Source organism: Parus major, chromosome 8 (genome assembly GCF_001522545.3).
Source record: "Parus major isolate Abel chromosome 8, Parus_major1.1, whole genome shotgun sequence".
Classification (NCBI taxonomy): Eukaryota; Metazoa; Chordata; class Aves; order Passeriformes; family Paridae; genus Parus; species Parus major.
In genome coordinates, this window is record NC_031777.1 from 2,177,421 (window position 1) to 2,203,073 (window position 25,653).

General features: G+C 55.9%; 1 protein-coding gene across 11 annotated transcripts in view; it reads right to left on the reverse strand.

The window, feature by feature from the left end:
- The window catches only part of CACNA1E (calcium voltage-gated channel subunit alpha1 E), a 102,793-nt gene that overhangs the window by 9,002 nt on the left and 68,138 nt on the right, over positions 1-25,653 (reverse strand). For 2 of the 11 annotated variants that reach the window (XM_015636484.3, XM_015636487.3), the window contains exons 20-41: positions 24,894-24,950; positions 23,469-24,068; positions 23,085-23,359; positions 22,352-22,511; positions 21,710-21,839; positions 20,838-20,897; positions 20,456-20,562; positions 17,652-17,663; positions 16,236-16,332; positions 14,959-15,119; positions 14,432-14,569; positions 13,718-13,919; positions 13,376-13,540; positions 12,799-12,909; positions 11,386-11,469; positions 11,178-11,303; positions 10,934-10,999; positions 9,172-9,263; positions 8,868-9,033; positions 8,572-8,699; positions 6,186-6,282; positions 381-486 (exon numbers count right to left, since the gene is read on the reverse strand). In XM_015636484.3, coding sequence (XP_015491970.1) covers positions 381-486; positions 6,186-6,282; positions 8,572-8,699; positions 8,868-9,033; positions 9,172-9,263; positions 10,934-10,999; positions 11,178-11,303; positions 11,386-11,469; positions 12,799-12,909; positions 13,376-13,540; positions 13,718-13,919; positions 14,432-14,569; positions 14,959-15,119; positions 16,236-16,332; positions 17,652-17,663; positions 20,456-20,562; positions 20,838-20,897; positions 21,710-21,839; positions 22,352-22,511; positions 23,085-23,359; positions 23,469-24,068; positions 24,894-24,950 — 3,140 coding nt within the window. Of the gene's footprint in view, positions 1-380; positions 549-2,156; positions 2,254-2,546; positions 3,001-6,185; positions 6,283-8,571; positions 8,700-8,867; positions 9,034-9,171; positions 9,264-10,933; positions 11,000-11,177; positions 11,304-11,385; positions 11,470-12,798; positions 12,910-13,375; positions 13,541-13,717; positions 13,920-14,431; positions 14,570-14,958; positions 15,120-16,235; positions 16,333-17,651; positions 17,664-20,455; positions 20,563-20,837; positions 20,898-21,709; positions 21,840-22,351; positions 22,512-23,084; positions 23,360-23,468; positions 24,069-24,893; positions 24,951-25,653 lie in introns of those variants that run through there. The other 9 variants (XM_015636486.3, XM_015636483.3, XR_001523141.3 and 6 more) reach the window with 8 other exon arrangements.

Consider the following 25,653-nt stretch of genomic DNA (forward strand, 5'->3'; position numbering starts at 1 on the left):
GTTTTTGGGTAGTAGTGGGTGATTGGGTAGAGAATGCTGCAGTGCAGCACACAGGTGTTGGGTCACTAAATAAAATAATTTACTTGGCACTTGTTAATTGGGTAAACAGACATATAAAAGACCTTGAAGAAGATCTTTGTTAGCCATTTTGTGCCTTTCTACCTTAGTGCACATAGATCCTTGTACCTTTTATACATGTAATGCAGATAAGAATAAACAACCGAGTCTGAACAAGAGAAAACTGCCTCCCTCTCATCAATCTCAGCCCAAGAGGAGAAAGAACCCAACCACGAGTGTCCTACAGAGACAAAACCATCCTGGGGTTGTACAGCAGGACCGTGGTGACTCTTCAACCCTGCTGGCCCTGCCCCAGCCTTTACCTTTGGCAATTTTGATGTCCAAGGCCGTGCGGATCAGCGCCATGAGGGTGGAGGTGAAGTGGACTGTCATGTCCTCGGCCACGGGCATGTTCATCAGCACCAGTCTCTGCGCAAGAGAGAGAAGAAAACAGCGGACGGAAAACAATATCGAAAAACACATCGACCAGGCTGGAGGAAAAGAAATTAAACATTAAACAAAAGGGGGGAAATAAAAAAAATAAAATAAATTAAAATTAAAAAAAAAAAATAAAAATAATAAAAAAAAAAAATAAAAAGCAACAAAGAGTGTCAAAACAGCACAGCCAAAAAAGAAGGGCGAGGATCACCCCCACTGCCCCTCCCCGCCCACCACCTCCCCGGCTCCTTCCACCCCAGGACACCGGCTCACTGCCTTCCAGGGCTCCTCCTGCGCCCCAGGAACGGCCCCTGAGCCCCCTTCCCCACGGCTGCCACACAACCCCCTGGCACTTTTGGGAAGACACACCTGATCCATCAGGGATGCGGGCATGTGGGATGTGCGGGAAGGGGAGATGGGCTCAGGTTTCCGTTCCCGGGTGGTTTGGCTTTCCAGCTCTCAACCCTTCCCAGCTGGGGCAGGGGAGAGGAGGGTCCCTAACCTCCAGGGACTTCAGATCGGCTGGATTCCTCTAGCATGCTACATCCTGGCACTCCCTTTTTGCGTCTTTCAGAGATGAAGTTTGCCAGCACATGCAGGGGGTCCAAATTATCCACGGGTGAGGAAGGGAAAGGAAGGGAATGGGAGGGTGGAAAAAGTGCAGAGGGAAAGAGAAAAGGGCAACCAAGGCAGGTTAGACACGCCATGCTCCTTCCCCGCCCTGGGCAGGCGGGGTGCAAACCGAAGTGACCAGATCCACTTTCCAGAGAGTATATTTTGCTTTGTGAATACCTTGGGTCAGCCCTTCCCTGCCCGTTCCTTTTCACCCAGCTTCTCATGTCCCTTTCCTGCTTTCAAGGCTCCCTTTTTCCCCCCTGGAAAAGTGTGATGGTGGATGCGTGCTTGTGTGAGCAAACACGTGAGAGCCGGAGAGGGTGGAAGCATTTTTTGGAAGTGTGCAGGAATCCCTTTGTGCTAGCCCTGCTAAAAGGCCAAGAAAAACCCTAATTTCCTCCTGGACAACAGATCCTCCTGCAGCTCTGGGTGGCCTCAGAAAGCCACACAGCTCCCACAGCACATCTTCCACGGCTTCTGATCCATGCCTACGCAGCCAGGACCTGACTGACAGCCGCCACTGCGGGTGGGACAGCTCAGAGGTGCCTTTGGAAGGCCCCTGGCTTTGCCTTGCACAAGAAATCCCTGGGATAACCCCTGCGGATGGTCCTGGCTCCTCACGCACAGCTCCTGTGGGAGTTGGGATTTGACCTGCTTCCCATCTCCATGGGCTTTGCACTGGCTGGGAGGAGGATGGCTCCGAGCCCCTGGGGGTGAACTCCTAACTGGGAGACTCTCCTAACTGGGCTACAGGGTTGCTCCTCACCTCACCTCACCTCCTGCAGCCCTCCCACTTCCACCCTACTGCTGATCCTGCCCCCTTCCTTTTCCCCCTGGGAGCCGCGAGCGACCACGGCAGCGTCCCTGCGGGCAGCGCAGAGCAGCCAGCGTGGCCAGGGCTCTTGTGGGCACACCAGGCTCCCCAGGAGCGAGCCAAACACGTGTTGGGCACCCCAAAAACTCCCCGGCTTCCCCCGGTCCCACCTCCCGCAGGTGCCCCGGCTCCTGCTCGGCTCTAACCCCCAGAGAAGGAAGGGTTGATCTACCTTATAGGCCACTTTGGAGGGACATCTCTTGCCGAGGCCTAGCGGTGGTGACATAAGAGTCAGCATTTCATACATCTCAGTGTAATGGATTCGGCCACTGCTCATGGAGGGGGGAAGGGGAGGGAGGGAGATGCAGAGAGAGGAGGCATTCCCAGAGAGCGGAAAAAAAAAAAAATAACAAAAACAAACGTACAAACGGAAAGGAATAGTACAGGAAAAACAGGAGAGAAAGAAAAAAAAAAACAAAAACAAAACAAAAAAACGAACGGACAAACAGGAAAAGAACAGGAAACCCGTTAATCAAGGCAAATCATACATGAGAGACTGTCCTGATGTGGATTTATAGCACTGCTCACACAGACCCAGGAATGCTGGCAGAAAGCAACTCACCCCTCTCCTCTCTGCTGCTGGCCTCAAGCGCCTGTCTCGCTACCAGCCTGGGACGACTCCTCTGGTCTCAACCCCTCTCCTAAAGCCCTCCAGCAGCCCCCACCTCGTCCCACAGGTTCCAGGGCTGTGTGCGAGTGGTATAAATCAGATACACGGCACTCGAGCCATGGGTTATTTGAGATAAGGGTGCTTTGCACCACGGTGCTCTGTGGCCTTCGGAGCGTCTTCCCTCCCGGGGGGGTGCCTGGTATTGCTTGGCATGGCCACCTAACCCATAGCCAAAGGCTGTGTATCCCCAGCTCGTGGGGGTCTATGCAATTGGGAGGCAGCATCTTGCATAGAAGGCAGTGGGCCAGGGTCACTTGTCAAAGGAAGATGCCCAGTTGCTTCCGTCTGGCTCTGCGGATGGACCACTTTCCCACCATGCACCAGTGCAAAAGGCATGCTGAATCGGCTGGAAAAAAAAAACCGGGAGGAAAAGTTGGGCATGCCATGCTCCCGCCCTGGCTCTCTCCCACATGCGGCTGCAAGTTCCACCAGGTTGGAGTTTAAAGAGTCTCAGCAGAGGCAGCTGTTTGGGCCTTCCAACATTGGGCTTCGTTTGGGTTTCCCACGGGACACCCCCACCCAGCCACCCTTCCCCCTTGCACTCCTCTGCTCCGTAAGGACCTGCCTGGGATCGCTGAGAATGCCCCCAAAAACGGGCCGGGCCACCCAGGGCTGCCCTCTGCCAGGCTGGGGTAGCCAGGCTGTGTCTCCCTCTCTCTGCATGGCCACATCTCCCAGGGGTCCTGGGCTTGGTCACCTCTTCTTCCCCTCGTGCCAGGCTGCCAGCCTGCGCTGCAAGGTTCAGGATGGTCAACGGGCTGGGGCAACCTCGTGGTGCCAAAGGCATTGACCCTCACCCCCTCTCAGCTGGGGTGCCCTGTGGGAGAGGGCACTGCCAAAAAATTTAGCATCCCCACGGGACCTCGGCTTCCTCCCTAGAATGTGGTCAGAGCAGCGTGGAAAGGGGAGATGAGATCTCCTCTCCTCAGGGTTTGGAAGCAGCCCCCTGGTCAGAAAGGGCCCTGCCAAGGTAAGTCCTGACATTTCAGATGTGGACAGAACTGGTGACAGGAGCTGTTTGGGGTGCAGAACAGGCTGGGCCAGTCACACCCTAAAGATGGTTGATAACAACACTGGAGAATGATAAGGATGATCAAGAGGAAATACCCTGGAGTCGGCAAGCAGCACCTTGGCAGAGCTGGATGCACCCCAGCTCTGGGTGAGATATATGAAATTTCCATGCATGAATTCCATGCAAAAAAAGAAAGCAAGACAGTGATCTTCCAGCCATCCTTCCTGGCAGGGGGAATTTTGGGAAACCCAGCACCCAACAGGCACTGCCTTTCATACTGAGATTCTCCACACGATGAAGGAGAAATGGAGTCCATGACAAGACTTTGAGTCGGTGGCCAAGGTGGATCCCATGAGAACTGCACACTTTGCTGCTCCTCAGAGCAGAGATCTTGGAGCTTGCTGAGCAGCACAGCTGTGCCCAGACACCACCTCCCCACAGAGTGAAGCACAGGCAGGCAGGAGGAATGCCATCCACCTGAGCAGGATGGCTCCCAAGAGCTGGTCCAAGCACAGACACATCCGGGATGGGGGATCTGACCCATCCATCCATGTCTGGACAGAGATGTGGCTCATGGCTACAGCACAAGGTGGACTGTAAAACCACCAGGGATTGATGGCTGGGCCCTGAGAGAAGCCTGTGAGTGGCAGAGGAGGAGATGTGGGAGACAGGACAGCTGTCCTCCTGTGGTTAGGAAGTAAGTGCCACACAGGCTGTTGGGCAGGGAGCACCAGGAATGCTGTGAGAGCAGATTCAGGAAGAGGTGATGTCCACAGGGATATTATCTGTGGAGCATTCACCTCGACACGCAGGGCAGGCTCACTGAACTGAAAGGTGTGCAAGCTGACTTGGTGTTTTGGGATCTGGCAAGATGCAACAACCACATGGATGGGTTTTTTTCATCTTTTGGGGATTGTTCCCAAAAGGAACCCCTGAAAATCTTCTGCTTTTGAAATATCTCCTGCACAGGGAGGAGGAGACCGAGGTAACACAAGGCAGAGATGGGGATGGTCTCTCCCATGTAGCAGAAGCTGTTCTCAGTACTCTTTGCTTCTTCCCCTCCTTGAATTTATCCAGCTTCACCGCTCTGCCCATCCACAGTCAGCAGAAATCCGATCACTCCGAGACTCCCACTTCCAAGGAAGCATTACAGCAACCCCTCTGAGCCCCAGGTGACCCAGCTTAGGAGAGCAGCATCTGCCAGTGGAGCCCTGTTGAGAAGGGCTCACCACTCCTGAAGGTGTCTTCTGCCTGCAGGGACCTAAGCAAGTGTCCTCAGCCAAGCTGTCATCTTTTGCCAGGGATGCAGCAGCAGAGAAGAGTGGAAAGACTCCAAGGAGCCCTTCCTGGAACAGATGACCCCATGTGAGATCCTTGCAAGAAACCTCCTGTTCCTAAATGCATCTTCCTAAATGAGATGACCAATCATCCAGGCCTTGTCTTCTTCGCGCCGCTTTGCCTCTGGCAAAACCGTCCCTGTGTCCAGCTGTGGAGGGTGACAGAGCTGTTGCAGGGCTGCCAGCTGGAGAAAAAGCCTTTCTGATGTTTCCAGAAGGGTGTGGTGACTACACCACGCTGCAGCAAGGAACTCTCCTCCTCTGCAGAGGCAAGAGCAAGGGCTGGGGTTGTCCGAGCTCCCTTGTGTACATCAGATGCCATGAGGGATGCAGAAGGAAGAGCAAGCTCTGTGACAGGCAGAGGTGGCACAGACAAAGGTGTCATGGCACTTCAGAGAATGAGGCAGGTGCAGGATTTTTCTCAGCTGTCACTCCAAAATAAAATTTTAAAAAAAAACTTTCAAGTCAGAGAGACACAGGAGACCAAACAGCTGGCCTGGACTCATGGCCAGCAGCCAGGAACTGAGCTCTAGGGAGAGGAGCTGCCAAGCTCCAGAGGTGTGCCCTGGTGTCACCATCTCCCAGGCAGATCCAGCAAGCTATGTGCAAGGCTAGCACGAGTCCTGCTCCTCAGAGACGTGGTTGTTTGTCCTCCAAAGTGCCACACTTGAGGACAGGGCTGTTGGGTACAGCACAGCATCCCACAGGGACAGGGGGCCACCCTGGCCTTCTCGTCCTCCCCCAGCCCTCACTGTCCAAAACAACAGTAAAGTCCCCAACATCCTCCAGCCTTTGCTCCCTCCTTCCCTCCTCCTGAGGAGCAAACCCTCCCAAAAACCTCGTTGTCCCACGTGAGGTGCTTTGAGAAGTCAAGCAGGGACAGTGGCATTCGGCCTGGTGCCCCTCAGGGCTCTGTGCACTGGTGGAACTGGGGCTGGGGGCTTGCTGGGGGGCACAATTTGTCAAAACCCACCCCGGGAGGCTCTGAGCCCCCCCTGGCCCCACTGATGCCTCCCCTGGAGGGGAACAGCTGCTGGCTCTGGGAGGCAGTGGACCTCTTTAAACTCGAAGGAAAGCAACGTCAGGGTTCCCTGGGGAGGCGCGGTGGCAGTGGAGCGGGGGGAAGGAGGGGTGGATGGTGTGTCCCGTGGCCAGGTTGTGGCGGAGGACTGGGAGGCAAACCTTGCACGCCACCCTGTAGGGGCAGTTCTCTCCTAGGCCCAGAGGAGGCGAGATCACCCGTACTAATTTGTACATATCCTTATACGAGATCCTGCCGCTGCAAAGGAAGCACAGGTGGGTTAATAGGACACTGAGAGGGTGGAGGGGAGGATGGAGAGCTTAACGGGGCCATCTGTGGGGCAAGACCCCCCAGCAGAGCACAGCTCTTCTCCTTCTGGCTCTGTCAGACCCAGAGAGGAGAAAGCTGTGAGCATCAGCCTTTTCCACCATGAGAGCTGGCTCGTATCTCCTCACACTTGTCCCATCTTCACCCTGGAGAAGGACAGTTTTGGTGGTGGACACCACCCCAGGACCCTTCCTCATCGTGCCCTGCGCCTGGTGGGAGGGGGCTGGGATTTTAGACGGGGTGAGCCTGCAGCTTGGTGGAGTTCTAACCCCGTGGAGTTGTGCCCCATCACATCAGCAGAGCCCCTGTCCTCACACAGCCAACTCCCCGAGACCCACGAGGTCCCAGCGAGGTTGGCAGCTGAGCCACTTGTGCCTCCAAGATCTGGGGAACCTGAGACAGGGAGGGATAATGTGACCAGCTGGTGGCTGTGGCACCTGGGGCTCTCGAGTCCGGTGCTGTGCTCCGACCACCAGCCCAGCTCTGCCAAGGGTGCACATTATTAGCAGCAAACCTTCCCGAACACACACCCCCCTTTCCTCCCACGGAAGCACATCTGCCCAGAGCCGGTGCAGCCATCCCAGGACACGGCCGTATCCTCCCGCACCGCGGAAACGAGGAAGCAGCCGAGGCAAAGAGCTGGCAGGAGGGGGTGCAGGATGCTGAGCTCCCCACTCTGCTCCAGCCCAGAGCCCTTTGGGAAGCGGGACCGCGTGGGGTGGAAGTGCTGAGGTGCAGCTGCTGCAGCCTCCCGGGCATCCTTGGACAAGCTCGGAGGGAAACCACGCGGGGAGGCAAAGAGCGGCGTCGCCGTCCTACCCAGCGCCTTTGCCTCTGGTTTCTTTCTCCTTGCTCTTCTCCCATCCCCTCTCCATGGCTGGCCAGAGATGGAGGACCAACCAGGACCCAACCATCTGGACAAAACCCATCCCTGCTCCCCCCTGGTGCTGGATGTTCTCCCCAGGAGAGCTCCGTGTGACGGTGTCGCTGTCGGGATGCGGTGGGAGCTGTTGGGATGTACTCACCTGTTCCTGGCCCGGCACAGGGGCCAGGGCTGCCACCACCATGTCCCCTGACCACTGGCTACAAGCATGGCTTGCTCAGGAATCAGAGGGGCACATGGCACAGATGGGACAGCTCAGGATTGTTTTACAGTGACTCCCAGACACCGTCATGGGTGATGAGAGAGAGTCAAGTGCCTGGTGTGAAGAAACCTTCCCAAGAGCCACCCCAGAGCTGGGTGTTTCTCTGCTCCACCTCCTCCCCTTTCTCTGGCTGGAGCTGACATTGGGCAGAAAAAAATACCTTGTCTGGGGCTGTTCTCGGGAGGGCAGGGCATGAAGAGTGGAGGCAGGGTCTCCAAAAGGAGCGTGTGTGGCTGCCAGGAGTTAAGCTGGCACAGGCTCTCTGGCTGTGCTGGATCACTGCTTCAAAAAGTCCCTGAGCTCTGGAAGGGGCCACATGAGGCACCCTGGTGGTACTGGGGATGAGTGAAAGGGAAAACACGTTCCCAGAGCTGGGGCAAGGATCCCCCATTGCCCTAGGGATGATTGGGACCATCTGAGGAGGAGGAGCAGTGGAGAGCAAGGCCTCTGCAGCAGCAGGATCAGAGCCAAAACCTGGCCATCCATGGTGTGTACGGGTCCCATGAGCCCATTCCATGCTGGGGACAGGCTGCTGCCTCCAAATGGGAGCCCCGCTCTCCAAGGCCCTCATCAGCAAGGGCAGGAGTGCAGATCTCCAGAGGGGTGAGTGGGCTGGCCAGCACAGGGCACAGCTCCCCAAACACGCCCCAAACAATGTCCTCTGCAGGTGCTTTGGCAGGAGCCCAGCAGATCCCCACGGGTGGGAACAAGCCTTGCTCTTATCAGGAGCTGGGGACCGAGGGATGGAGCCAGTCTCAGGGTAAGGGCTCCCAGCTGGTGCATGGGGACAGGGAAGGAGGCTGAGAGGGATTTGCCTGCTGGGCAGGGAGGAGAGGAAGAGCAGGAACGTCCAGCACTCAGGATGAACACCCCATGGCAAACTGAACATCACCCAAGACGCCAGTGCCACCAACCAGTACAAGAACCAGCTGCTGCCTTTGTAAGGACCACGGGTGACAGCAGCACATCCCTGACTATCCCAGACATCACTGCAGTTCCAGCAGGAGAACTCAGAGAACCTGGTTTAAAACCAGCTCTGAGAGGCTGCTTGGGAGAGAAGGAGCTGGCTACATACCACGCTGCTCGGTCATACTCTGCCCAGATCCGGACAAACTCATCCAGATGGTGAGGGCCCAGGATGGAGGAATCCCGTGTCAGGTATTCAAAGTTGTCCATGATGACTGCCACAAACAGGTTGAGCATCTAAATGAAAGGGGAAAAGGCAGAGAGAAAGGAAAGCAGGGGGGAGAGGGAGCAGAGAAGGGAAGGGAGAAAGAAGAAAGGGTGATTGTGGGAAGGTGGTGGAAGATGACCTGCTAGCTGGGGTGCTGACAAGGGGGATCCCCAGAGCCCTCAGAGGAGGCAGCTCACCAGGAAGGAGCAGAAGAAGATGAAGGACACAAAGTAAACATAGGCCAGGTCAGTGCCGCAGCGCTCGTTCTCGTTCTGCCCCGACGTCGCCGTCGTGTCCGGCTCGCAGCCTTTGCCCTCCAGGCAGGACAGCATGATCTCCTGCCACGCCTCTCCAGTGGCACTCCTGTCCCCAACACAGCCCTGTCAGCACCTCGTGGTGGCACAGATGGAGTCAGGGTGTCCCCAGGAGAAACCTCACCACCCCCTGCCCAAATTAAACACATCTGTGACATGCGGAGGAACGTTTTCCACGGCTGCTCACCTGAAGAGGAGCATGAGGGAGCCCAGGAAGCTGCGGAAGTTGTTGTGCCTGTTAATGTGGCTTTCCTCATCTAGTTTGATATTGCCAAAAACCTGCAGAAGGAAGGGAAAGGGCTCAGCTCTTCAGGCAAGAGCTCGTTGAGCCAGGGAAGCAGCAGCACGTTCACATTCCCGTCCTTGAAAACATTCCAGCTCAGGTTGGACGGGGCTCTGAGCAACCTGATCCAGCCGAAGATGTTCCTGCCATGGGGTTGGGCTGGATGGCCTTTAAAGTCCCTTCCAACCCAAAGCATTCTCTGAGTCTGTGATTGCACAAAAAGAACCCCAGCAAACACAGGCTGGTGCACAGCCAGCGTGCCAAGGAGCCGGTGCCAGGCAGCCATGGGGGAAGGAGACTCTCCTCTCCTTGGCAGGGATTTGCTGTGGGTGGCAAAGGCTGCGAGAGGCTGAGCTACCATGGAAACAGGAGCACGGAGGGCCTGGGATCAGCTGAGTCCAACATCCATCCCTGGATGCCATCTGAGCACCACACGGTGCCCCAGCTATGCTGGAGGAGCAGGGACCAAGTGCCACCACCCTGGCTCCGTGCTGGGTCACAGCCCTGGACACTCCCAGGAGCTTTTCCCTTGGTGTGATCCGTGATGCTGGGCTCAGGGAGAGCATTGCAAACAGGGTGGGGAAGGGCTCAGGGACAGACCCCACCATCCCCAAGAGCCAAGACAGGCAACAAAGATCAAACCATGGACAATATTCTAAAAACAGCCCTCAGCCAAGGCTGTGGTAAGACATACTGAACATTCGTAAAGTGCCTCAAATTGGAAAAATGTGCTGTTATTACTGTTCAATATTTATTCCCCTTTCCCTGAACCTAAAAATACACCAACTGCAGAGTATTTTTTCCCTGTACAGGTTTTTTGGAATGTGTAATTGTAGAATATTTTCTGCCTCCAGCTATTTTGCTCAAATAACGCCCACAGACTTTACTGCTTGGGGATTTGTTCACAATGGTGTTAAAAAAAAAAAATAAAAATTTAAGAAATAAAATAAAATTTAAAAAAATCTAATACTACCACCAGGCAGAGAGGGGGGCTGAGTCAGATGGTGGCTGTTTAGGAGAACACCTGGAGCTGAGGTATGTAGGACAGGGTGGCAAAAACCAGCCATGGCACTGGCAGATCCTGAGCAGCAGAGCTGCCAAGCAGCACGAGCCAGGGGCCTCTGTCACCCCCAAAATCAGCTCCTGTCAGGTGCTGGGCACAGCTCATCGGGCAGCTCCACATCCCAGAGCTCGTCGTGGAGGGCGCTTTGTCACATCTCCAGCGTGGGATTTAGTCACAGCAGAGGCGAGCCAGCCCCGCGGCACGTGTGGAGCTGAGGGGCTCGGCTCACGTGCCTCTTATTCACCAGCTGGAGCCTGCTGAGATGACACCTCCCCACGCTCTGCAGAGCCCCCACCAGCTGGGAGCTCAGGGCAGGGCTCTAAATGTGAGCACCCAAACAGTGGCACAGCTGCAGGGACAAGACGGGTGGCAGACACCCAGCTGAGTCCCCAAGGTCACAGCTCCAAAGGTACCAGCTGGGAAGGCAAGTTGTGGAGCTCATGTGAGCAAGGCCAGGGCAGTTTCCCCAGGGCATGTGCAGCTCCCAGAGGAGCTGTTCCATCCTCAGCACCTCCTGGGTGCACAGGGCTCGCTCCTGGTGCTGGGGACACGCTGGTGTCACCGTCTGTGCCAGAGGGACACACACGGACACATCTGTCTCACCTGCATCCCAATGATGGCATAGATGAAGAAGAGCATGGCGATCAGCAGGCAGACGTAGGGGAGTGCCTGCAAGAGAAGCAGATGAGTCACCTCATCTCTCCCAGCTCCAGCCCCAGAGGAGTACAAAGCGCACAGGTGAGCTGTGCTGATCCATCTCTGCTACAAAGCCTTGGGAACAGCCCGCATTTGGGAGCAGCACCTCATCCCTGTGGCCTGGGAAGAGGCCAGGGCACGTGAGACTGACCTTGAAGGACTGCACGAAGGTCCAGAGCAGGATGCGGATGGTGTAACCCTGGCGGAGCAGCTTGATCAGCCGAGCAGCCCGGAAAAGCTTCAGGAAGCTCATGTTGAAGCTGCTGGTGTTCACCAGCTGGGAGGAGATGAGAGGGTCAGAGGGAGGTGGGAGGTCCCACCACCACCCCACACCCTCCTGCTCCCAGCCCCTGCTTCACCTTGGTGTCCGTCAGGATGATCTCTGTAATGCTGCCGATGACCGTGATGAAGTCGAAGATGTTCCAGGTGTCCCGGAAATAATTCTGCAAAAGAAAGAGGGACAGAGGGAACGTGGATTTGAGCTCAGGGATGGCTGAAGGGTGCTGGGCCACGGGCCAAAGCTGCTCGTGGACAGTGGTGGGGACCTCGCAGCACATTTGTATGCAGCCACGGAACACCGTCCTGTGTCTGAGACAGTGGCAGACCTGTCTGCAGCAAGCAGCTTCTCCTGGGAGATGATTCATGCATCCAACAGACCACCCTGGCAAATGGGAGCAGGAAAAGCAGCCACAGCCTAGGTCATTGACCCTCACAGCCAGTCTCCTCTCCACACCTGGACACATCTCAGCCCCTGCTATTTGTGCAGCAGCTGGTACAGGACCAAACATGACCATGACTGGTGCAAGAAGGGAGGCTAGAAACCCTCCTGATAGTGGACTTTGTCTCCCACAAGCAGCAAGGAATAGCTGAAGGAAGAGTGATCCGTGGTTTCAGATCCCAGATGAGCAGCTGGGAGTTTGAGGACTGTGAATCAACCAGGGAGGTCTCGCTGCTGCTCTGATGCCTTAAGATTTAGCTTTCATATTTTTCATATTCTGTGCTGCCTAGGTGTGTAGTTTTGAGCTTCATATTAAGTGTTAGTGAGCTCTTTTCACAGAGCAGGCAGACAAAACAATTCCTTTTCCAGCTTGATACCAAGGACAATCATTACAAGTTTCAGGCCCAAAAGCAGAAATATCACTGGACTGAAGAGAGAAAACAAGGATGTGACTTCATAACCTGAAGCAGTGATTGGACAATTAACCCTGATATGCAGATGGACCAAAACTTATAAAAATGTGAGACCTCATGAGCAATCATCCATTCTGTGACCATTTTTAGGTCCATCTTGGGCGTAGCCCTGGCCAGGCTCTTGTAGTGCCCGAGGTGTGTCCTTTAAGGCCTTTGAATAAATACCTGCTTTATTCTTAACTCTGTGCAGCCTCTGTCCTAGGCCAGCCCTCAGGTCTGGTCCAGCTGGTTCAGGCCAAGGACAGAAGTGCACCAGCCCCTCCTGCCTTGTGGGGACAAGGGAGCACAGCCAGCAGCACGTGCAGCAGCACTGGGCTCTACCAGAGCAGCAGCACAGAACATGCACAGTCCAGGCACACAGCACAAGGCAAGAAGTAAAACATCAGCGTGGCTTCCCCCAGCAGCATCCAGCCCTGGGAGGTGCAATGAGAACCAAAGGGATTCCAGGCCAAAAGCAGCTCTCAGGCCAGGATCCAAAATAAGCAGCAGCAACCTCACGTTATTAACACCTTCCCCCTGTGATCTGTGCTCTGCCAAAGTCCAAATTAACACCCTGATAAAGAGCAGGAGCAGGCACTCACCAGGAAGCCGAAAGCGATGATCTTGAGGACGCACTCCAAGGAGAACACCATGGTGAAGGCAATGTTCAGGTACTTCAGGGCCAGCTCGTAGGTGTAGGGAGCAGAGTAGTACTGATGGAAACACAGACAGCACTAGCCAGGAGGGGGCCTGCCAGCCTCTTGGCTGATGACTGTCCCAGCACAGACCTGGCATGGCCTAGGTTTGCTGCCCTGGCTGCCTCCAGAATTCCTTCCTTTCTTCACCCCTCCCTCAGGACAGGCCTGTGGTGGTCCCATGTTCCCTGGCCTGGTGGCATCAAGAACATCTCCTCCTTACTCTCTCCACCCCTCTCCCAGGACAGATGCCACTTCTTCTAAGAAGGGAGCACAGAGGAAATCCAGATCTGCCTGCATTACTTAAAGGTCTAAACAACTTGGGTCATTTCATGTGCCACCTCCAGTTTGGGGTCCTGTGCTGTTTCAAGCGGCTGCACACACAGACACTGACTCAAAGCATCTCCAGACCCTCTGCTCCCATCCTGATTGATCCTACTGCTCCAAATGCAAGAGGACAGCCTCACTCTGAGCACCAGCTCACCTTCATCATGAGCACCACGGTGTTGAGCGCTATCATGGCCATGATGGTGTACTCGAAGGACGGGGACACCACGAAGTGCCACACGCGGTACTGGAAGGTGTGTCTGTTCTGGGGCATGTACCGCGTCAGGGGCTTGGCGCTGATGGCAAAGTCAATGCAGGCCCTCTGCAACAAAATCACACCCATCAGACCTCATGGATGCCACAGATTCTTTCCTTCATGATCCTGGAAGGCAGCTGGCTCATGGGTTTCTCACCTTTTCGTCAGCAAGGGAGTTCCGAGCTCCCAAATTGCTAAAAAAACCCCATGGAAATGTCCTCGTTCCCCCTCCCCACACCATACCTCGTTCTTCTCCAGGCTGCACTCCTCCATCATTTTGTCTCCTTGCTCTTGGAAGGTGATGATGATGAGAGCCACGAAAATGTTGACGAAGAAGAAAGGGAAGACCACGAAGTAGACGACATAAAAAATGGACATCTCCATGCGGTTGCTGCGGCTGGGCCCGCGGTCCTCCTCCGTCACATCCACCGAGTGCTGCAGCACCCTGTGGGCAGAGAGGTGAAGAAAAGCAACCAGGGATACATCCATCACTTCCAGTGGGACCCAGCTCTGTCTGTCCATCGTGTAATGACAAGGGAAAGCTCTGTCCTAGTCTGCTTTCAAGGATGACCCTTCTAAATGGCTGCAGTTTTATGGTGCTTTGCCACGTCCCTGATGGAAAATGGATTTTCCTGTGCTCTGCATGCAGAGAAAAAAATAATGCCCAAACTCACATGAGCATTTAGAGAGGTCCAGTCCTACCATTATCCCTAATATTGGCCTAAAATATATCTCCAGGCCACGCAGGAAAGGGATTATCCATAATTCACTCCCTAAGGAAGTGGCTAACCCCAGCCACAGCCCCAGCCTCACAGCGGGGCTAAAAGCTCTTCTGTGCCGGAATAATTTGTTCTTCTCTCAGCCTCCCTGCCCAGCAGCTCCCCTCTCAGTCCCACCTGACCACCCCAACAGTGTGACCAGCCCTGTTGGAGGGGACAGAGGGAGCAGAATACTCACTGGGGCCACCCCTCTCCGGTGGACACGGTGAACAGGGTGAGCAGAGCCCAGATGATGTTGTCATAGTGGAACTCGTGCCGCTTCCACTCCCGGCATTTCACCTCCATCTTGTTCTTCTCGTGGTCCACGTAGTTCCCTCTGCAAGGTTGGGAGGGAGCAGTGACCTTGGGTTTTTGGGGTGCCTGGGCATGGGATGCTGGGTTTGAAGCCTGGGGGCAGCGTGGGTGTGTGGGGGGGTCACCTCTCCTCCCCCACAGGGAGAAATGGGGACAATCTGGACAACGGCCACGAGGAAGGGGAGAGAGAAGGGGAAAGTAAAATAGGAGAGAGAAGGAGGAAAGAACAGGAGCGAATTCAGGGCTCTGCACCCCATAGAAGGATGGCCCACAGCACTGGGGACAGGGCTCAGCCCATGCTGGAGGAAATCATGGCCTAGGACTTAATGGGGAACCACAGCAGACGTGACCCAGCGCCCTGCCCTTGCCAGAGGGGTCAACAGCACCAGATTTACTCCACAGGACGCCTACATGCAGTCCTTCTGTGTGTCCTTCGAGCTGTCAGTGCAGTAGAAGAACTTCCCCTTGAAGAGCTGCACGGCGATGACGGCGAAGATGAACATGAAGAGCTTGTAGACAATGAGGATGTTGAAGACGTTCTTGAGAGATGTCACGACACAGTCAAAAACAGCCTGAAAGAGAGGGCAGAGCTCACCCTGGGGAGCCCACAGCCCTGGCAAAGGGCAGGACCAAGACCAGGCTACTTGCTGGGGAAAGGGGGAAAGAGCTGGGCCTTCTTCCAGGCCAGAAGTTATTCTGTGAATGAGGTTAACACCCAGAGTACCCACAGCACACGTGTAGGCACCGTGCAGCCCCTGAGACAGCACCAGCAATGGGTATTTGTGTCCTCAGTGTTCTCTGCAACCAGGGAAGCAGACAGGGGACCATCCTAATGATGCAATTAGCAGCACTCAAGACTAATTAGCGAACACTTCATCGTTTCTCATCACCCCAAATAACAAGGCAGAGCAAATACCTCTGCCTGCCACAGCAGCACGTTCCTTAGTGCTCTCAGTGCCTCCTCAGCACTTCAAGTGGGGATTGTCCTTATCCCTGTTTTATGGTGGAGACAGGCACTTCCAGAAATGAAATGACACGAGCTGACTCCATCCACTGATCAGGAAGAAAAGGTGATCAAACGAAAAACAAGCCCCGTGTTTCTGGGGGTGAGACCATTCTGGGTCTCATCAATCAGCCAAATCACTTGCAAGTAAAAAAAAAATGGGCTTCCTTGGTCTCATACTCTTTTTTTGGCTCTGACTAAGGTAGGGAAATTCATAATCCTACCTGTGATACAGAAATAATCCCATTATTGATATGGGAAATCCTTCCCCAGTGCAACTCTCTGACAGCACCACACACAAAACCCCAAGCTGTTTGCAACCTCCTCTGGTGGGAAAGATCAAAAACTTTGGAAAGAGATTTGAGCTCTCCAAAAGCAGGGCAGCCTATTTTCCAGGAGAACATCCAGGCTTTGCTCTGTTTTGTCTGCTCAAGCTCCACTTTCCCTGGCAGAGGAACTACTTCTGGACACCTTGCAGTGGTCCAGGCTTGCTTTTAAAAACTCACTGCACCTCCAGACAGGAAGCAGCACCCAGAAGGGTGTTGTGGTTGCAGATGGGGCTCCTAAAACACCCCAAAAGCTTGGAAAACAACTTTTTTATTGCTCACAAGCAAATCACTGTGGTGGCCCCTGCTCCCAGGGGAAGAGGAAAAGAGGATGGAAGGCAGGAGATGGAGCTCCTTACCTTCAGCTTGGGCAGTCTCTTGATGGTTTTCAGGGGCCTCAAGACCCGCAGCACACGGAGAGACTTGATGGTCTTGATATCCCGGCCCTTGTTGGTCCTGCCACGTCGGAGGGAGGCACAGGCAGCCAGAAATGGAACAGAGAGACAATAACCTTGTAGACCTGGGTGCCCTGGGGAGCTGAGCTGCCAGCAACACCCCCCCAGCACGTGTGAAGACGGGAACAGGAGGGGCACAAACATTGCTGAGCTCTCAGCCCACCTAAAGGCAGCTCCTCCAACACGGGCGCTGACAGCCAGCAGAGATGGAAAACAAGGCAATCCTCTCTTTCCCGGGATTAGCACCCTTCCAGTGACCTTAACTTGCTGTGGGAAGCAGTGCCAGGGCTGGGGCAGGCAGTGCCAGGAGGTTTGCAGGGCACAGGAGGTTTTTGCTTCCCTCCTTCAGGCACGCGCTGTTTGCAAATGGGGCTCGCACGGGGTCACCACCACTGCAAATTGTTTCCTACCAGTTGCAAGAAATTCAAATAAAATGAGGGAGGTTCACTCATTGCCAGGGAAACTCTGGGTGCCCCATCCCTGGAGGTGCTCCAGGCAAATGCTGAAGGACCTGGTCTTGTGGAAGGTGTCCCTGCCCAAGGCACAGGGGTTGGACCCTTGGAAGGGTCTCTAAGGTCTCTCCAGATCAGGGCTGCTCTTGCCTCCACCCCAAGTCAGCTGAGGCAGGCAGAGCTTACCAGTGGAATCCTTTAGAAAAGCCCCCTCATGACCCTCATTTCTTCAATATGATGATTATTCCCCCAACCACAACACCTGGGGGATTTTCTTGTCTTTTAACTAAAGTCTGGATCTCAGGGTGGAGCAGCGAGGTCCTGGTGAAGGTGGCACAGCCTGGACCCACCAGGCACCCTTGAAAAACATCAAGGAAATTACTTGCAACAACAGATGCTCCCAATTACACAGCTCCTTGGCGAGGGTTAATGCAACAGGGAGTGCAATAATGGGCTTAATCATTACGAGATGTAAACAAAACCACTAATTAATAGTTCTCCCTAGGAGCACAGCCCTCACATGCATGGGAAGCAGCTGTACAGACGGACCTAGGACTCACTTTGCTCCTGTTTTGCTGGGAAATAGGCCCTGGATAAGGGCCTGGGGCAGCTGAGTGAGGGCTGGGGTGTGGGTTTGAGGGCAGCACTCAACACTGGTGCAAGCTGTCACCAAGGACACCCCAACTGCAGTGTCTGACACCTGCTGAGGTGGGATCCTTCAGCCCTCAGGGCTTCCTGCAGAGCATTTCAGTCCCTGAAAATGCAGCTAAGGGTCAGCCCAGGTGTTGGACAGACTGACATCCAGCTGCACCCACCCCCCTGCGTTCCCAGCAACAGCATCCCACAAGATCTCGAGCGCCATAGTTACCCCAAAGCATTCCTGTCAGCGATCCAGCCCAGCAGAGACATCCAACCAAGCAGCACCAGCAGAGAGATGGAAAAAGAAAGAGGAGAAAGGTAAGAGAAGTGTCAGGGGAGCTGCATGGGGACTCTGCAGCCGCTGCCCACCACCACCCCAGAGCTCGGGTGAAAGGCACAGTGAGCAGACCGTCAGGATGGGGCACATCTCCAGGGAGGGACTCATCCAGAAGCCCCTCCTGCCCTCCCTGCTGGAGATTTTGGGTGGGGGGACCTGCTGAAAGCTCTGCTGCAAGAGGAACCTGCACAGAATGGGACAGTGGGCAGCACCAGGAAGGCACATGGTCCTCCTTAGCCAAAAGTTGTGGGGCTCAGTGAGCCAAGGTGCCTCCAAGGGAACCAACCTGCAAACCACAGTAGTTCCCATCCAAATTCTGCTAAATTGCCTCTGTTGAGAGCTCCACTAATTAAAAGCCTGAGCTGCAGTGCAGGATCTCCTGCAAGCCAGCAGGACACTGGATTGCACAAGCCAAGGTGGGCTCCAGGGTAACTCTGTCCCTGTTTGAGCCAAGTCCCTGCCACGTGCACACAGAGTGCTCAGCACTGGGGGCAAAGCCTGTGAGCAAAACATTGCCTAAAACACATAAAACTAACCCCAGCCCTGGCTGTTAGTCCAGCATGTGGGGGGTGTGTGCTGAAAAGGTGACAATTTAACTTTGCAGCTCCTCTGGTGGGACCTCTGTCCTGACCTGCCTCACAACAGGTTATTTTGCAGTACCTAGGGGTCATTCTTGCTTCCAGACCCTGGTGCCAATGGGCACAAGGAGATGCTGCAAGGAAAGAGGCCCCTCTGCTGGGTAATCAGCCCCTCCATCAACATTTCCACCACCCCTGAACAGCTCTGGAACACTGCTGTGAAATGCCTCCTCTGAGGGAGGCAAAGGTGGGCAAAGGGTCTTTAGTTGTGGTTCTGGTTATTTCAGCTAATTTAATTGGAACCCTTTGGAGATTTACAGCTTTTTATTGAGGCTGTGTGTGGATTGATGGATTAGATTTCCATGTGGAGAGGGATGGATGGATGGACTCAGCCTCTCCCTCTCAGGGTTTGTGGCCTCTGAGGGAGCAGTGGAGAAGCCACAGCAGCACACGGAGATGCTTTGTGGGTGGACATTTGGTTATCAGTGATCTGGAAGTGGCACACACAGCCTGTGGGTGATGAACCTGCTCAAACACCTCCTGCTGTGCCCACAGCCACCCAGGAGACCTGTGGGGAAACCAGGAAGATTTCCAAAAGGGGCAGGACACCTGCATGGCACACCCCAGAATTCCTGCTGGGAAGTGCCAGACTCAGTCACCAGCTGCTCTCATCCAGGTTATCACCACAACCACCCCATGGGCATTGCTGTTCCCACCCAGCACATGGAGGAGGAGAAAAGGAGAAGGGGATAAAGGAGAAGGAGAAAAGGAGAAGGAGAAAAGGAGAAGGAGAAGGAGGAGAAGGAGAAAAGGAGAAAAGGAGAAGGACACTCCCCCTGCCCTGGCCCCACATCAAAGAGCTCATGGAGGGAGAAGAAGAGGAGATGGATTGAAACATCTCCCCCAGTTTTCCTCTGGACACCAGCAGGGAGGGTGGGAGGGAGGGTGGCAGGCTGGGACATGGAGAGCTGGTGAATATCCTGCAGCTCCCACGGCTGTGGTGGTGCTGGGCTGCTCAGGGGAGAGGCAGGTGTTCTTATAAATGCTTTATAATGCATGAACCCATCGGAAATCACCGTGGTGCCTTTGTTCCCTTCACTCCCAAAGCCATGAGCTCATCTCCTCCAGCAGGAGCCACGCTGGGGGTGGGGCAGATGGACAATGCTGCAGGTTTACATGATTAAAAAGCCCCCACCCATGGCACAAGCAGCTCAGTGTCTACCCAGCTATGGCTGAAAGAGAGAGCAGGAGGCAGGCTGAGCCAACAACCTGTGCTCCTTCAGCCATCACAATCCTTGATGGAAGTTGCCTTGGAAGGAAAAGGCTCCTGGTCCTGCTCCTCAAAGCACTCAGTGCATCTTCAGGCTGCTGATGCCCTTGAGCCCTGCCAGACACGCTCTGAAGGGCTGAGGAAGGACCAGGCACACCCTGGAGATGCTCGATCCACCCTCGTGGTGGCTTCCCAGAGGCTCAGAACATTTTCCCCAGCCAGCAAACCTGCCCCAAGCCCCTTTCCCCACGTCTGTGGTCAGCCCCCTGCCCTGCCCAGGGGCTGCTTCATCCTTGTGCTGAGTGAGCTGAATTCCCCCACGCTCTTCCCAAGGAGGGAGCAGGGACTGAAAGCACTGGGTGAGGAATGTGATGAGGAGGGTGAGGAAGGCACAAGCAACGAGACAGAGGGGTCCAAGTGGGTGAGAACCAGGAGAAGGAGCTGCTGCCCAGTCTGGGGTAGATGGCAGGGATGGGTTATGGTACCTGAGCTGTGAACAAGGCCACAGCTCCCATCTGTGTGGCTGCCAGGCCCTCTCCTGTCATCAGCCCCTCCTTTAGGCCATTTTTCCCCTCTCTAACAGCCCCTTCTGCTCTGTTTCAAATCCACCTTCAGCACCAGCTTCTTCCTAGCAACTCCAGCTTGCCTTGCCTTGCTCCCTGCCTGATTTCTCACCAGCTTCTGACAAACACATCTCTGGGGCAGCCACACCTCACTGCCAGGAGCAAAAAATAAAATAAAAATAAAATAAAATATGGAAGGAAATGAGTCTAGTAGCCAAAACACACAGCTGGATCCTTCTCCCAGCCCAGCTGAGGGAAGGCAGGGAGCTGAAAACGGCCACTTACGCCAAGGCAAAAGCCACCAGAGCTCCCACCACCACGATGAAATCCAGGATGTTCCAGAGGTCTCGGAAGTAGGAGCCATCCTGCAGGATCAAGCCCTGATCAATCATCTGGAGGGGAGATACAGAGAGAAAAACAGGCAGGGATTGAGCAGCTCAGACATCAAGTGGACAGGATGAGTTGTGGGACTGCAGACACATCCCAGTGCCCCGGGTGTAGGAGTTCATATTTTCTGGAAGCCTGGAGGCTGATAAAGGAGGTGCTGAGCCCTCTGGACCACCACTGATGAGAACCAGACTTTAAGGTCTCCACCATCTAAATTTAGGGCCAGAACTGCAAACCAGAGCTATTTCCCAGGGATGCTGCACCCTGTCAGGGCTCTTACCTTGATCACCATCTCGAAGGTGAAGACACCGGTGAAGACGTAGTCGAAATACCTCAGCACCTGCACAGAGAGGGCACAGGTGCTCTGCAGCTGCTGCCAAGCAAACCATGCCCACCCAGACACCCAGCTACAGCAGCTTGCCTGGCTCAGGGGCAGACACAGGGTTGGTTGGCTTGTGCCAAAGCCAGCCTCATCCTCAAGAGCTCAGGGCGGCCCCAAACCCAGCCTGTGCGGGCAGGAGGGAATCATTCCCCATGCAAATGGCTTGGAAATGATGCTGCTAGCCAGGATTGTGTGCCTGCACCAGCATCTCCTCAGTTCAAGCCACTTTACAGCTGACCAGGCCTCCTGGTCTCTTCCCAGACCCTAAACCCCAGGGAAGCTGAGAGCGACTCCCAGAAGGTGATGGGGAAGGAGTCACATTCCATTTCTGCTAAATGCAAAAAGCAAGCAGAGAACAGAGCCTGTGTGAAACTAAGTCACACAGGCTTCTCATTCTAGGCTGAGAAAGAAGGAGAAAGGCTCCAAACAGTCCTTGGTAAAGGACAAAACAATCTCTACAGGTGGTGTTTAGGAAAACAGTCAAGAGTGTTCCACTTAACCAATGCTGGTGATGTGTTGCTTTAATGACCAATGAGAGTTTTACCTCTCAGACCTTCTCAAACATGTGTATAAAAGAAGACTGGGAGTAATAAACTTGGCTCTCTTGGACAATGAAGCTAAGGGAGTCAGTGTCGTACTGCCTCCTAATCTAGTGCGACACCGCGGCACAGTGCAGGTCCCACCACCAGCTGCCCTGACCCTACAGCTCCTGCAGAGCTGAAATCCTGCAGCCTGCAGCAGTGGGGGGAGAGGGAGGGGGCTGCAATCACTTTGTTGCGGTCGGAGTTGGTGAGGACGGGATCCTCGGCGGCGAGGGCGATGCTGCTGGCGGCGATCACCAGGAGGATGCACATCTCGAAGTAGCGCAGGTTCACGATGTAGTGGCAGGCCCTCCTCACCCTGTGGGGACACAGCCCACACCCCACCCGTGAGCCCCTGGCAGCCCACGAGCAAAGCCCAGCCCATATTGCCATCCTTCCAGGGTGGGGAGATGGGCAGCAAAGCCTGAGGAGCAAAAGAAGGGAGGCCAAGGGGCGCTTAGGCTTGTTGATCCCTCTTCTCAGCTGTCTCAGCCCCACAGCCAGGCAGGGAGCATCCCTAAGAAATTGGGGTGTTTACTCTTCCAGGCTGCTGGATGTGGGGAAGAGCTACAGAGCAGCAGAAAACTGCAGGTAAATACAACAAGCCAGGAATAAGATTCCCAGTTTAGCAATCAGCAGTTGGGAGAGAGAGCCATGAGTGTGGCTGCCACTGAGGGAGAGCGATGTGGGGCTTGGGGAGCTCTGTGGCTGCTTCTCAAGCCTGTTTGGGAGATGCTCAGCTCCCTTCTCATGGGGATTCCTTGTTTTTGGTGATGTCTGGGGTCCTTGCCCTTGCATCCCTCCCCAGCCCCAGCATGAAAAACGTCTCACGGGTTGGTGGTGCTGAAGATGAACATGGAGCTGTGCGGCACCATCGCTTTGCCCGTCTCGCTCTTTTCCTTCTTCCGCTTCTTCTTCTCCATTTCTTCCTCATCCTCTTTGCTCTCGGCCTCCTTTAAGGGGCTGGCTTCGCCGTCTGTCTTGTTGCTAACTGCAGGAAAGGGAGAGCCTTTGCCTGGCCTTGCACCCAGACAACACTCTGGGGTGTCCCTGCCACCCAGGCAACCCCCCTCATTCCTGCTCTGAATCCCTGTGCCCTTACAGGGGCAAGGAGGAAAACACAGGAGCTGCTGGGATGGAGCAGATGAAATGGGTTTAACAAGGCCAGCTTTCACCTTGCTGGTTAATTAATAACACTGTTTAAAGCAGCTCACCTTGACAGCGAGGATGCTGCTAAGGGGTTTGAGTGACAGCGAGCTGCCGGAGGCTACAGATGTTCCAGGAAAAACAGGGAATATGAGAGTTTTGCCCAGACAGAGAGGAAGGGGAAGTGAGGGATCAGTTGAAGGGGTGGATGGAAAGAGGTGAGAAAGGGACCTGGGCCCCAGGGGATGCTGGCACATCAGCTGCCCTGCAAAACTGGGGTGAGGTGCTGCCACAAGCACCAAGGAGATCCCCCCCAGCTGATGGACACGGGTAGGAAATGCCACACAAGCGGCTTTCCATCCCCACAGGGTCCCCGAGGGCTGGGAGAGGGGCTCAGGAAAGAGAGACGGGTCCTCACTCTGTACCACAGCGGAGTCGTGGACATCGATCATGATGGCCGTGCTCTCGGTGGCCTTCTCGGTGTTGGGGGTGATGGAGGAGAGGTCGGGCTCGCTGCGGCTCACGGTGTGGCTGTGCTCCAGCAGCGCCTGCTCGCTCGTGTCGGGGCTGCTGCAGTCCTGCTCCGTCAGGTTGCCCGTCTTGCCCTGGGAGAGCTCGGCTGCGGCGTGCGGGGGGCTCCCCTTCCTGGCGGTCCCAATCAGATCGGCATCGCCGGCAGGGACCCCGTTAGTCCTGCAGCAGGGACAGGGGAGAAGAGGAGGTGTGAGAAGATACGGGGATAGGGCAAAAAGAGGACAGGAGGAGCTGTGGGGGTGGCAAGATGTGCCCTGCAGGTACCAACCTGATGGGCTCCCCGCTCGCCTCGGGATCCCCCGGAATCAGCGCCTCGGTCGCGGCCACGTCCCCACGCCGGTCCCCGTCCTGTGTCCCCTCGGTGGTGCTGGCCTCCTCCAGCCCCATCTCCTGGCTGGCCGAGCGGCTCCCCAGGATGCCAGCAGTGTCCTTCCCCTCCATGCGGGCCCTGCGGTGCCGGCTGCGCCGCTGGCTCTGCCTCATCCTCGCCCTCTCCTCGGCGCTGCCTCCCGCCCCGTCCTGCTCTCCCGGCTCACAGTTCCCATGGCAGGATTTCTGCTGCCACATGTCCTTGTCCCGCTTGGCCCGGGGCGATGTCCTGTCCTCACCGCCGCCGGGGTTGGCTCCTGGGACCGGCTGCTCGGGTCCCTCGGCCAGCGGCCGCTCGCCCTTGCCCTGCTCCTCAGCGCACTTCTCCAGGGTGACACCCTCCCCGGGCCTCTTCCTGCGGAAGATGCTGGCGTGGGGATTGATGAGGGGTGGCTCATCCTTGTTGATGCCCTCCTGGCTGGACATCTGCATGTGCCGGCGCAGCTGGCTGGTGCGCTGCTCCCACACCGACATGTGGTGCCGCCGGCGACGCTCCCGCCTGCAACGGGGGACAGCGAGGGGTCACCGTCCCGGCTGCCCACGCCATCCCCCGGGGAAGCACCCGCCCTGGATTTAATCTGGGAATCCCAGGGAGAAGGAAGTGCCACCGCCAGGGTTACAGGCTGTGCTAAGGCTTCGTCAGTGTCCCTCTGGCGCTGGCGGGGGGCTGGAAATGGGGCTGAGAGCGTGCTTGTGCCCCTTCGGAAAGCATCAGGCTGATGGATGACCAGCCCCGGCTGAAGCTTTCAGGCAGCACGTCTGGCTTCTGGGAGCAGCCAGCATCCTGGCTTGCCCTATCCCAGACAGGCAGGGACCACCTTCCCCTCGAGTGACTGCCTGGGGGCTCCTTAAACACGGGCCAAGCCCTCTCGCTGCATCCAGGCGCCTCTCCTCGCCTCTCTCCCAGCACATCCCGGGTAGAAAGCCTGCCCTGAGGCTTGAGGAGCAGCGACTTTGAGTGTCTGAGGGAAAGGAGCTGCGCTGGGCTTCTGGGCTACGCCACAAAACCTTTGCACCGTGGTGAAACAACACCCTGGAGAAGACAGACGTGCCCTTCCCGACACCCCCATGGCACAGGGAAACAGCCAGGAGCACACAGGGGCACCGCTCACACAGCCACGGCCCCACGGCAGCGCACACGGGGGGATCGGCACACGCCCCAGAAGGGGAGCACGGGGGCACACGGATACAGCACACACACACACACACACACACACACAATTAATTCCCACTCCCGTCCCTGCCGGCCAGGCCGGAGGGGAGCGGGGTGTGCACAGACAGCACAGGAGCCACAGACGGACACGCGCCCCCGCCGCCCACATACAGGTGGCTGCTGCGTGGCTCCCACATCGACATGTGGTGTCTCCTCCGCCTGTCTCTTCTGCGGAGGAAAAACAAACGGGTTCAATCCCCTCCTTCCAGTGGCGTGGGCAGCGCACAGAGCTGTCCCCCCTCCCCGTCCCTGGGCCTCCTCGTCCTGGCCCTGAGCATCCGCAGCGAGCCCCCACGGGCTGCCCACGCTGACACCCCTGGGAGCCTTCCCCACACTGGGAGAGCAGTGCAGGCTCCAGTCCTTCCCAAGCTCCCAGACATCCTTGGATGTTTAACAGCTCCAAATTCACTCCTCCCGAGAAGCACGCGGCAATTGGGAGGGGGATTTCGTCGGGCCGGCCCTGAGATGCTCAGAGACATCGCCGTGAGCTGATGCTGCCCTGGGAGCACAGAGGGGAACATGAAGTTCCCCAGCAAGCACAAGGCCAGGTTGAAATGCCGCAGAGCTCCTGTCACCTGAGCAGCCCCCACACAGAGCAAGTTAACAGGGCTGGCAGGGTCCTTCACACACATTAGCAGCTGGGGAGATCCCCAGCTTTAACCTTTGTGTCAGCACAGCAAAGATTGGGATACACACAGCTCCAGGAACACTGCCCTGGGAATACGCAATCGCAGAAACACAGAACATCCTGAGCACCAAGGGACCCACGAGGATCATCAGATCCAGCTCCTGGCCCCGCACAGGACAACCCCAAGAATCCCACCATGTGCCTGAGAGCACTGTCCAAAAGCTTCTTGCTGTTGTGACCACT